Source organism: Chironomus tepperi, unplaced genomic scaffold, assembly GCF_022539635.2.
Source record: "Chironomus tepperi strain 1889 unplaced genomic scaffold, CSIRO-AGI_Ctep_v1 contig_404, whole genome shotgun sequence".
NCBI lineage: Eukaryota > Metazoa > Arthropoda > Insecta > Diptera > Chironomidae > Chironomus > Chironomus tepperi.
In genome coordinates, this window is record NW_027226526.1 from 47,999 (window position 1) to 61,923 (window position 13,925).

The following is a 13,925-nucleotide window of genomic DNA, read 5'->3' on the forward strand; positions in this document are numbered from 1 at the left end:
GAAAGCAAAGTTCATCGTAGTGTGGAATTTTACTAGATGGAATAGGCCTTAGTCCTTGACATGGAGCAATTACTTTTACATTCTTTTTTTGAATGCTCATATCAATTTTGATATCTGTTTCAAGAGGATTTACAATCATATCATCAATATTAATGTCTTTCAAAAGCATGACATCATCAAGGTATTGATCAATTTTTTCTTGAGGTTCGATTTCTAATTCATTTGTTTCATTGAAATCTTTCATTTCCTCATCTGAATCTGAAATTATTTTATTTGATTTTTGAACATTTTTTGGTGATTCTGAAATTATATTCTTAGTATAATCATATAAATTTGTTGAACTTATTGATTGCTCGATATTATCTAAATTATTTTGACTATTACCAGTGGCTGTGTTCTCATTACTTTTATTTTGTTGCTTGTAATAAATCAAAATGTTAGGATTAACTCCATTTTGAATATCATCATCTGTAGCCAATTTTTCACTTCTTTCACGAATTAATGGATCAATATTAGATTGATAATAGTCATCAAGAAGTATATAATTTTTTCCATCTTTGAAAAATGTTTTGTAATGATTTTCCGATTTATTAATAAATAATGTCAGATTATAAAGTTCTCCACTGACGAGAATTTGAGCAGGAATATCGTTATATAAATCAAGTTTAGAAATTACTTCGCGATAATTGCTGTTAAATCGTTGTATATTTATTATGAGTAAATCATTATAGAAGGTTTTACATCCATTTGATCCATCAATTGGAGATTGACAATTATCGCAAAGACACAATAAATCGCCTTTTGAGATTTTGCTTGTCCAGTCAATAATTTTTTTCTCAAGGTGATCATTTAATGTTTCCTGTTCATTCATAACAGCTACAATAGTAGACTGCTCAATAAAATTGTAAGAAATTCCATTACAATTTGCGTTATTGCATCTAGCAAATTTTTGATATGAACCATATGAGCATGTACCATCTGGTCCTGTAAGAAAATTTTCTAAAATCATTGCACTATCGTGAGACATGTCTTTTGTTTTAGTCAAAAGCTGACTTTCGGATATATTTAGTTCAGATTTTGGAATTTTGCTAAAAATAAAGTCAACGTAAATTTTATTTCTCTGATCCTCATCATTACAATTTACAATTAAGTTTAGAATTTTAAAGAAATCAACGTTATTCATTTTATCCGATATGTATTTACATATGCTTGGTATACGTTTTAGCATTATAATGAATGCATGAGCCACAGAGTTGTAAGCACACATAGAAAATAATTGGAAAGAATCAATATTTTCTAACTTTGTAATAAAAGAATTATTGAAAACAACATAGTTAAATTTATTTTCTTTGTGATGACCGTGGTTATATTCCATATTATTTTGAACTAACTGATTTTTATTTTTATCAGTCTCCATTAATACGCAGTCATCACTATTCAAATTACTGTCCATCTTATTTGCATCGGTGACAATAAAATTAACTTGAGTTGCATCGATGTTTGCATCATACGTTTTATATGCATCTGGATTTATAGAAACATTATAATCTTTATACAATTCAGTTTTGACCAAAATATGTAATGCAGTCATTAAGTTAGATACGTTTATCGTTTGAAACATGTAAGAGCTTTTATGTCTAATGTCTCTTTTAAAGTCAACTTGAATTGTCTCAGACTTATTAAATGCTTTTGGCAAAATATTGTGAACTTCACTTTTTCTTGGAATAATGTTGACTACAGCACCTTTTATTGCCAATTGAGGATTTATGGAAAAAGGTTTTAGTTCAACCAATTGCTGAAAAGCATTGACTGGAGCTGCAAGTAATTCTTCCAGATTTGTCATACGAGAAATTTCGATAGGTACATCTGGAACTTTAATTCCACAGTGAGGGTTTATTATTGGAATCTTACCTTTTTCTAAGACTTTTTTGCAGTTTAAGCAAATTTTTTTGGAATCAACACCAATAATATATTCTTTGAATTCGTCAATTGAGGCAAACTGTTTAGCTTCATTCTTAGAAACTTTTTTGAAATTTCCTCAACATTTTTTTCATATACAGCAGAATATTTTTTGTATAGACTATCTAAGTTTAGATTAGCTACATAATCATCAAAATGAAGACATTCACAGCAACAACAAATTGAATCTGGAACTTTTCTGATTTCTTTAATGAACAACAAAAGTCGTTTTGATGCCAAAACATCTTCAATTGAATTTCCTTTATTTTTATTTTGTTTCTCTTTCAATTTTACAATGTATTCAATTCTATGTTTATAAAATACATTCATCTTTAACTCTCTTTCCTGAGCCATTTTTTTGTTTTTTGCAATTTTTTTCTCTTCTCTCAAGATTTTTGCTGCTTCCTTGGCTAAGCGATCATTTTCTTTCTCTTTTTCACGATTTTCAACGACTTTTCGTTTTTCTTTTACGTTATTTAAAATTGCCATATTTCTTTTCGTCGCAAAATCAAAATCTACATTCATTTTTTGTTTAATTATTTCATTGATTTGCTCTTTTCTTTCACGAGCATATTCAGGATCTGAATCCATTTTCTGTTTTTTTAGTGCTGCAGCATGATCAAGACGTTTTCGTGCGTATTCTTCATCTTCAATCATTTTCTGTTTTGTCAACAGTGCAGCATGATCAAGACGTTTTCGTGCGTATTCTTGATCTTCAATCATTTTCTGTTTTGTCAAAAGTGCAGCATGATCAAGACGTTTTCGTGCGTATTCTTGATCTTCAATCATTTTCTGTTTTGTCAACAGTGCAGCATGTTCAAGACGTTTTCGTGCGTATTCTTCATCTTCAATCATTTTCTGTTTTGTCAACAGTGCAGCATGATCAAGACGTTTTCGTGCGTATTCTTGATCTTCAATCATTTTCTGCTTTGTCAACAGTGCAGCATGATCAAGACGTTTTCGTGCGTATTCTTCATCTTCAATCATTTTCTGTTTTGTCAACAGTGCAGCATGATCAAGACGTTTTCGTGCGTATTCTTCATCTGCATTCATTTTTTGTTTAATTATTTCATTGATTTGCTCTTTTCTTTCACGAGCATATTCATGATCTGAATCCATTTTCTGTTTTTTTAGTGCTGCAGCATGATCAAGACGTTTTCGTGCGTATTCTTCATCTTCAATCATTTTCTGTTTTGTCAACAGTGCAGCATGATCAAGACGTTTTCGTGCGTATTCTTGATCTTCAATCATTTTCTGTTTTGTCAACAGTGCAGCATGTTCAAGACGTTTTCGTGCGTATTCTTCATCTTCAATCATTTTCTGTTTTGTCAACAGTGCAGCATGATCAAGACGTTTTCGTGCGTATTCTTCATCTGCATTCATTTTTTGTTTAATTATTTTTTGCGATATTTCATTTTGAGTTTTTCTAAATTCAATGTCATTCTGCCTTTTAAAACTCATAATTAGAGATGCTTTTGTTCTATTTTTAGTTTTAAATTCTAAATCATTCTCCATTTTGCTTCTATTTAAAGCTTTATTTTTAGCTGCTCTGGTCTTAGCAGATTGTTTTTTTACTTTAGGCATTTTACGGTTGTATTGAATCCGAAGATTCTGCTTAGGTGTCTCGAGATGACAAATAAGCTAGTTTTGAGTCGTTACGGACGGATTGAATCCGAAGATTCTGCTTAGGTGTCTCGAGATGACAAATAAGCTAGTTTTGAGTCGTTACGGACGGATTGAATCCGAAGATTCTGCTTAGGTGTCTCGAGATGACAAATAAGCTAGTTTTGAGTCGTTACGGACGGATTGAATCCGAAGATTCTGCTTAGGTGTCTCGAGATGACAAATAAGCTAGTTTTGAGTCGTTACGGACGGATTGAATCCGAAGATTCTGCTTAGGTGTCTCGAGATGACAAATAAGCTAGTTTTGAGTCGTTACGGACGGATTGAATCCGAAGATTCTGCTTAGGTGTCTCGAGATGACAAATAAGCTAGTTTTGAGTCGTTACGGACGGATTGAATCCGAAGATTCTGCTTAGGTGTCTCGAGATGACAAATAAGCTAGTTTTGAGTCGTTACGGACGGATTGAATCCTAAAATTCAATCAAGAGATATTTTTCTGACGAAAAAAACTTGGATTATGTCCTAATGGACTGGTGTCGATGATATACGCACAAAAAATCAATTCCTAATCTTAAAGATAAGTTATCGAAATTTCAGACGTATATGATGAAAACAGCTCCTTAGATGATCTAGAAGAAAAATTAAATAAAATGTATAGAGTACAGTTCGATATAAAGTTATAATTTTAAAGTATAGAGAAGATAAAAATTGAATTTCGTGCGCTTAAATTAATTAATTTGGAATAAACTATAGAAAAAAGACGTTGAGCAAAGAATCCAGAAAGCAAGAGGAGCATTTTCGAAGCTCTTAAATATCTGAAAATCCACCATCGTCAGCAAAGCCTTGAAGATTAAGATCTGTCAAGCTTGTACTGCTTTATGTTTGTAAAACCTACTCACATCTCCAGAGATACAGCAAAAGCTTTAAGTTTTTGTAAACAACTACTACAGACGGATTCTCAGAATCTGGTGGACTGGGGATCGAGCGGAATTGCCATCGAATAAAGTTTTATTGAGAAGAGCTGACCAGGAGGACATCAATAGAGTATTACAATTGAGTAAATATTGCTGGATATGTCACACACTTTAAAATTGTATAGTGTTGAAGCTTAAGGAGAGACATAAGCTTGCTTTACTGCCTTTGCTCTTGGAATTCGCAAGAGAAAAGGCGTCCAGGTGCTCCAAGAGCAACATGAAGTAGGATGGTAGTGAATGAATGCCAGATACATGTCCAAAAAGGGGATTTGTACAAGCTTTGTGATTCGGCCAGCAATAGAGTCAAATTTAAAATTTTTGTAGCATCCTAGGCTCAAAGTCGGAGCATGTTTCCAGCAAGTAAGTATGTAAGTCACGTTAGAGTCGGAGCTTGGCTCGTCTAACTTGGAAAGATAACAGTCTTTAAGTAAAAAAATATAAATTCGGTATGCATTGGATTTATTGTGGAATTATCAACAGAGAGACAGAATAAATATAAAAAGCAAGTGTTAACGTTTAAACGTCGTAAAAGCGTTTAAAAAAATGGGTTTTAATTATTAATTTGCTGAATAAAATTTAAATGGCATTTTTACTTACCTAATCACAGTCACCCGAACAGAATAATCGATTTTGATAGTTCCTTAAATTTTCACTTCTTTCACAATAATCACAATTAAATCGATGAACTTTTATATTTTCCAATTGCGCAAAATTTAAATATTCTTGTTTAAAAGAAAAAAAACAATGATTGTTATTATTAAATAAATAAATTTTTTGAACGCAATTCCAAATATTTGTTTTGGATGACTGATCTTTTAGTATTTCAGTATGAAAACTATTTTAGAGGAGTTATTAGCACTTCTGCTTCTATTATGTGTTGATTCTGTGATGTTAACATTACCATTTTGGCTGCGGAAAAGTTTAATGAATAATTATACAAAAAGTCTTCGTTATTGCAATATTAGTTTATTCAAAGTATGATTTCCAGTCACTCCTACCTAATTATTTAATCTCCCAATTTATTTTCGATTTAAATCTATTTGATCATCACTTTCTACAATTTTTATATTTTTATTAAAATCATATTAACCATTGATTTTAAAATTTTGTATGAAAACGAAAGTTTTTTGCTTTTTAAGAAGCAACGGCTGTACCTGCCATGCCCAAAAACTAATCAGCTCTTCTATAGAGCAGCACGGATCGATTGCAAAAAACTGGAAGTCTCTACGATGTCTCGTTATTGAGATTTCTTGCTGATTAACTTGTTTGTTTGTTTGTTTGCTTGTTTGTTTGTTTGTTTGTTTGTTTGTTTGCTTGCTTACAGAAAGCGAATTTTTCGATTTTCTCAGCAATGCCTCAACCAATTTCAAATCTGTTTTTTGATTATGGTGAGGAATTCCAGGCACAAACTTTTTGCGATAGAACAAAATTTGCCATTATGCTTAGTTTGGCTGTATAATTCAAAAAACTGGGTTTTCAATCTGAACAAATTCAATGCATTCACACGTGAAAACGGTGTGAATATAAAAAGTTTTAGGGCACTTGAAAAAAATTGAATTAATTTGCGCCCCTCAATCTACCTTTGCATAACTAATAGCTTCGCATAAACGAACTTGCACAAGGACATAAATTTTCCTCATATATACATCTAGTGATTTGTATATTCTAGCTTGCATAATAGAGCAAGCGAAGCAATTTAATTTAAAATTCAAATCTCCGTATCGCAGACAACATACAACTATAGCAATGGACACAAATTTTGAGGATCAAATGTTTTCTGAATATCCAACTGAAGCTATAATACATCATTCTTTGAATCAACCGCATAGTACATCACATCATCATCATCATCATCACCATCATCCGCAAACAATTATGATTCGTGACACAAATGGTAATATTAATCAACAGCATCAACGATTACCTGATGTACATCAAATATTACCTGGTAATTCACCGAAAATGGATCATTATAAAACTACAACGACATCGACACTTGATTATAGTCATGTAAAAATGGAATCACCATATTCGCCAAATGGTAAAATTGAGTATATCAATGGTACGGGTGGAATTGCTAAATTAGAATCATATTCACCAAGTTCTGGTGTACATAAATTGGAATATGTTACATCAAATGGTGGACAATATTCACCAAATTCGAAAATAATTGAATATACAACAGTACCAACGGCATCACAGCAGCATAATATTGAGCATATTCAAATATTTCAACAGCCTCAATCCATTGATGGAAATCAACAGAATATTATCAATGGAACAGATGGAAATTTTAAGAGAAAATCTAACGAAAATTTAAATAATGGATCACCGACACCGACAACAATCAATAGCATCTCACCGAGTGATGGCACGTCATCAACATCGCCTAATAAGAAGCCCGTCGATAAAAAGAAAAACGATCAAAATGGTGTGAAAAAGAAGAAGACAAGGTAAGAAAAGAGAAAAATCCTTTATAAACATTTTTTCATACATGCCATTCAATTGTACAATAAAAAAAAGAGTGTATAAAGTATGTCAAGATATCGATATAAGACCTCCTCAGAATTTTCTCTTTTATATGTGTACAGTGATGGTATTTTGGTAGTTTGAAATGGTTTTAATGTAATATACGCCTGGATAAGTCATACTTAGGCCATACTTAGGTCATATCTTAATAGCACAAATCGGTTAATCGATTTTAAATCCAACTTCTAAGGATTTCAATACAAAATTTCATGTCCGGGATTACGATATTGGAAAATTCTACCAAATCCTACCAACCTCAGGTCGAATTGACTCTAATTTGGTCACATAGACAAATTAAGCATGTTGCCGAATTTAGGATCGAATAACCGACTTGTACTATTCGGAATAGATTCATTCGATTCCTTAAAGTTTTGATTTGCGTATGAAACCGAGGCCACTTTCTAAATTTAGATATTTCCAAAGATTTATGGAATTCTTTGAAAAATCCTAATATTAATGTATCTAGGCACATGTAAGGTTATGATCTTTGGATGACTATCATCTACGCTAACGTGCAAAGAGCATGCTCACATATGTGAGTATACTCAGAGCATGTTCTTTGTCTGTTCTTTGCTAGTCCAGTCTAAATTGTCTTGATGATTTATTCTTATTAATCCACTATGAATTGCATATCAATTGACTTAGTTTCTTGCTACCCTAAGCCTAGTTCTAAGCTTTTACTCCCGAGCGAATGAAGAAGACTCCACTAAAGCTCTTCTATTAACATCAAATGGATGCCGCATAAATTTGACGTCCATAGCCTCATAAGCTCTGAATGAAGCGCAACCCTTGTAGATATTTGAAGTATGTGCACTATCCCATAACTTCTAAATTCCCAACACTGATAATGTGGGAATAAATTTCTTCATCATTCCATCTCTACCCTTCTCTCTTCGCTTTATTTTTCGGTTACTGCTACCGCTTGCTTACATCTAACATTGTACATTCATGAAGAATCAATTCGATTTTCTGTATGCTGTGTGCGATATTTTTATGCTTTTCTGAACTTTTTTTTTCTCTCTTTTCTTATATCATAATGTCAATACTTACATTACTGCTACACATTATATTTTATGTGAAGAATATATACTTCACGGAAGGAAAGTTCATATATACTCAATATAATCAAAAGAAAATTTTCTTCTTTTTATTCACATCCATTTTTTACCCTTCCACAATAACGACAACGACTGATTGATTCTTGATAATATTTATGGCAGTAAAGTGAACGAAAGTTCTTATGCCGACGGCAATTTATGAGAATTTATATGCTTTGACTTATTGATTATTTATGTACTGTCCTTTTGTGCTGTGCAAAAATGTGTTCGTCTGATGTCTTTTTTCTGAGATATAATGCTGACTTTTGGATAAAGTCATGTGAATATATTCAGAAGAATAAAAAGTTTTAATGAGGAATTTGGTGCTTTAGAAAAGCTTGAATTGGAAGTTAGTAATTGAGTTAAAAATAGAATAGGAAATTGTAAAAATGTCAATTTTGGGATAGTAGATGAAATGGAAAGTGATGACATTTATGTATTTGATAGTTACTTCTAAATGCTTATGTTCCTGCTTGGAATGCTTTGTGTTCTGTGATCAAATATTTTGTATTACAACAAATAAGCATAGAACACACAAAGTAATACACAAGTTATGCCTAACAACGTGCCAAAGAACCTGAGTTCGATCTAAACTCTAATATTCGAAAGTCATTTCCATTAAGCCGTTCTAGTTACGTTCTAGGTATATTGCACATGATGTGTTTCTAGTTTAGTATTATTTGGATGATTATCTTAACGGAATCTTGTGAATACGAACTGTAAATAGATGCATTGCCATAGATTCTTAGATTATTTTTAATCGCAGTGTCTGCAGCTAATAAAGCAGGACACTTGAAACATTATATACATAACCTCAACAGATAGAGTACATGCTTTCATGGTACAGAAAGACTAAAAGCTGACTCTTTGCCAGTTAGAGTAATCTCATAGCTCAGGTCATGTCTGTATTATGTAGTATTATGTTTACTGACTAGATGAGGTTATGATTCATATCTTCAATTTGTCTTTCACTGTAATTAACCTGCTCGAGTAGTACAAAGAAGCTTGAACAATAATTCTCAGTTATTCTCTAACCCTGTATATCTCACGTTCACATTTTATCTAAGCGCCAATTTAGTAAACATTCCTAATATCTTAATCTTGTCATTTGACTACAAAATAGTGAATAACTGCAACAATTCCAAACATTTTCAATGCTACAATGATTGTGAAAAATTTAAAACCCAAAACAATTTTCCAATTCTATTAAAGCTCACTTTTCCCATATCCAATATCACAATCGTTATCATGAAATAATAAAATAAAAGGAATACATTCAGACAGAAAATTCCATGTTTTTTTTCTACTATTCAATGCTTAACAATTGATTTTATAAAGCCAAAACCACAGTTTACATTACAAATCCCATTACTAGATAATGTCTGGCATTTAATCTTTTATAATATTCCTTATAGAATCGAAAGAAACCATTTCAAGGACTATAGCTTTAAAGTAAAATGAATTTTTTTCCATTCGACCGAAAATCAATAAAGATAAAAAAACAAAAAAAAAAAAAAGTTAAATTGTGTGCCATTAAAACAGCAAAAGTCTTTAATTTGATTTAAATTCATACAATTTATTATTCAGCAACACACAAAAAAAATTAAAAAAGTGCTCAACTTTATCGAGATGACTTTATGCGCACTTTTGTCCAAGCGATCAAAAATTGAGTAATTAACGGTTATGAAAAATTTTAAAATTTCCATATAGAAAGTAATTTGTAACGGTTATTCGAAATTCAAATTTTTGAGTAAAATTGTTCACTCGCAGCCAACTTCAGGAAACAAAATGAATTTGAATGAATTTAAAATCATTAATTATCGAATTTACCAAGATTTAAGACTATGCGATGCTAAATAACTCAATAAACCTGATTATTTACGAGTTTATACTGGCAACTTAACGATCGGATTTTAAAATATTGCTAAATACGATGTTTATTGTTTGAAGTTCTAAAACAAACTGACATTTTGTATGAAAAGGGGTATACAACTATAAACTAAATAATAATATTCAAATCTCAAATGAACGCTAAACCACAGACAAAATGAATTATAAAGCTGCATTTTCTTCATAAATCCGCTGAAAAAGCAGAGAGATGTCTTCATTCCGTTGATAAAGCGGAACACAAAAATATTTTCTCATTAGCATTTAACTTTCCTTTTTTTTCATCTATGGAATTCCTATATATTCATGTACCAGTACAAAGCATTTTCCGTTTTTTATTTTATTTTTTTCGATATAAGCATACCAAGAGCATTGACATGAAAAATGTACGAGTTGTAGGAAAAAATTTAATTCCTTAAACACGAATCGAGGATAAATAGGCAAAAATTGAGATAGAAAGAAGAATTTATTGAGATATCCATTCATGTACTTTGCAATACCATTGGAGATAATCATGACTAAGTGAGCTTTTAAATTCATGATAGTTTTATTTTCTCTCGATTCCATATTTTAAAAATAAAAGCAAGAAAACGAGCAAAAAAGCACGAACAAATGTTTAATCTGCGACACTTTCACAAATTATTTTTAATTCATTTATGACATCCATTCTATTTTCTACTCTATAAAGATGGTTTCTTTATGTAGAACTAAAAGGATTAAGCAAGTAGTGGTGGCAATGTTTAGTTACGCATCAAATACTTCACTAAATTTATAATAAATTGTGGATTGTTGCTGGTTAGCGCATTCAAATTAGTTTAACAAATGAGGATCAAGAAATTTTGCTGATTCCAACATTTTTCTACGGCACACCAGAGTGCGGTTTCACATAGTTAAGACAACACTGCAGAGTGTTGCGTAACACAATTTAGACTACATTGTAGTGTGTCGCGTTACACAGTTTAGACAACAATGTAATGTGTCACATCACACAGTTTAGACAACAATGTAATGTGTCACATCACACAGTTTAGACAACAATTTAATGTGTCACATCACACAGTTTAGACAACACTGTGGTATGGCGCGCCACACAGTTTCGACAATATTGTAGTGTGTCGCGTTACACAGTTTAGACGGAATGCAGTGTGTCGTGTCACACAGCTTAGTATGACATCAACACTTCAGTGCTGAGTCACACAAGTTGCCCTTCATTGGAATATTGTAACGCACTAGATATGCTAAGCTGTAAAGAACAGAAGTTAAGTCACAGTAATGCTGATTTGACTCATTTCATAACATCATCTCTCCTTAAAACAATACGAACACAATTTTCGCCATGAATGGGTTGTAATCAGCCGTCACGGTGACGTCAAGGCATTTAATCGTTCGTACTATTCGATTGTCAGTTCCGTTCTTAAAAATGTCAATTAAACCAACTAAATAATCAATCAATTTAGCTTCAATAACCCGGTCAATCAGTCAATCAAAAGCAGCACTAATTTCAATATAAAAATCAAGTAACAGAAGTAAGCAGTTCCGTACTTTTCTTAACCTTATCAAAATAATTATAAAAGGAACAAAAGAAGGTCAAGTAAAGGGATATAAACGAAATTAAAGCAGAGAATCAAGCAAATCCTATTTCGACTCATAGAGCAGAAGGGAAAAAAATTACATTTTAAAATTAAGATCCTAGCACTAAGCTGCTGATGGCTATAATATAGCAGGAAAAAAATAATGAAATGAGTACCTCTCCATTTCTCTCCCATTCAGACGAATAGATGGACAAAAAAATGACTACTTTACTTCATTCTTTTATTTCTTCTTTACATCCATTCATTCATTCAGTCAGTCACTGACTGTTTTATTAAAAGAAATGGAATATTTTAATAGTCTACACAGAGACATCGCTTTGTGCGACAGAGAAAAAAGAAGTTATTAAGTTTTCCTTTTATGTCATCATTAATAAGTAGCCGTTTGCGCTCTAGCAGCTCGAGCTTTCTTTTATGCATATGGTGCCTCATCAACACCAGTGCTTTAATTAAACTTGAAGGAATTATGTGTATAAAGTTTCTGCTATTCAGAATGTCCATGTCAATTCCATGCAATAAAGTTTTCTTTTTGAAGTAAGATTGTCTTACCTTTAAAGTAGAGCTTCGTTCTAAATTCCTTTGGGACACTTGACTTTGATGTGGTCTGGAGCTGCTGTTCTTATAAGCTTCTTTGTAGAGGTTGAAATCGACTTGAATTCGCTTCGGTTTGCCAAAAACCGATTAAAATTAGGATGGAATATTTTTCTGCTGGCACTTGTGAAGTATAAAATTTCATACAAAATTCAATTAGTGATCAGCAAATTGAATGGAACTTTTCTGCTATTACTTGTGAAGTATAACATTTAATACAGATTTCAATCAATTCTTAGTAAACTGTTCCAAGCTCAATTTGGATTCAACTTCTGCTTATTTGAGGATGTTTGTCATTGTCATTGTGTATTCACTGTTCTATTTTGATTCCCAACGCAAAGTTGCCCTGACGATACTAAGTCGGTAAAGAATGTGGTTTGCTGCAATTCTATTCTGGGAATATTATGGAATTTTCATTGTAATTTTCATCACAATTGTTAAGTTTCTCACATAAATACCTTAAAATTCTTAAGTTTACTACTTAAAGATCACTTGTTCCTCTTTGTTAATGAACAGAATGCAGAATAATTGACAAAACTTCTTAAAAATCAACAATAAAACTCACAAAACAATAGAAAATTTACTGAAAAAATGCTTACTATGATTTCAAGACTTATTAAAAATAATTGTGAAAAAAATCCTTCAATTTTCCGAGAAAACTTTCACAATATTGAATTGATTTCCTTTTGATTAAAAAACCACCAGAAGGAAAAATAAGAAAAACCTCTTTCAGGTTTAGTCAAGCAATTGATAAAGAAGAATTGTTGAAGAAAAAATAAAAATTTCCTTACAAAACTTTCATCCTTTATTATTAATTCAATGGAATCAACAAGTTTTTCATTTCCTTTCTTCTCAACTTTCAAGACGGAAGCTAGAAAGCTCATTTTTCATATTTTCTACAGATTGTCGGAAAATTTTTCCTTCTTAACGCTCCACTCGAAAGTCTACATCAATAGAATTAAAGATTCCATTCGCTTAACAAGTGACCAGACAGGAACAGCTTTTATCAAATGTGTAATAAATTTTCTGATGGAATCTGATTACGTTTTTTTTATCAGTAATTAAATGATTTATGGTTAGAGAATCGAGTGAGGTGCTAGAATTCAATTCAAACATTTAATCAGATTAAAATGCTGTACAGTAAACAATTTATGATGCTTCTATACAGTAATGACCATAAATGATGCTACAGTAATTAAAGTAGTGCTATTAGCAGCACGTCCTGAGGATTGTTGATGTGATATTAAGTATTAAAGTACTAATGACACCTTTTTACTTACAGAACGACATTTACAGCATATCAACTGGAAGAATTAGAAAGAGCATTTGAAAGGGCGCCTTATCCTGATGTTTTTGCACGTGAGGAATTAGCTCTTAAGCTTAATTTAAGTGAAAGTCGCGTTCAAGTGTGGTTTCAGGTAAGGAAAACATAGATCCAGTGCCAAAATTCTGATTATTTTATGAAATCTCTAAAGTTACTGATTACTAATAAGCAATTCCATAATATTCCAGAATCGACGTGCAAAATGGAGAAAAAGAGAACCGCCACGAAAAGGCTTCATCAATGCCAACAACAATTCAGCAACACCAATAACAGGACCTGCAATTCATGCGGCTCAAACATTCCCAACTTATCAACAACAACCAACAACAGTTACACCGCCTAGTTCCGTTGA

The 13,925-nt window shown here is 31.9% G+C and overlaps 1 protein-coding gene across 1 annotated transcript; it reads left to right on the forward strand.

Annotated features, from left to right (window-relative positions):
* Nucleotides 1-5,813: 5,813 nt before the first annotated feature.
* Nucleotides 5,814-13,920, forward strand: LOC139096779 (retinal homeobox protein Rx2-like; the record flags this gene model as incomplete). Its single annotated transcript, XM_070648527.1, has 3 exons — nucleotides 5,814-7,009; nucleotides 13,532-13,667; nucleotides 13,762-13,920. Coding segments are annotated over exons 1-3 (1,002 nt in total), but the record flags the coding sequence as incomplete, so codon positions are not given.
* Between the last annotated feature and the right edge of the window lie 5 nt (nucleotides 13,921-13,925).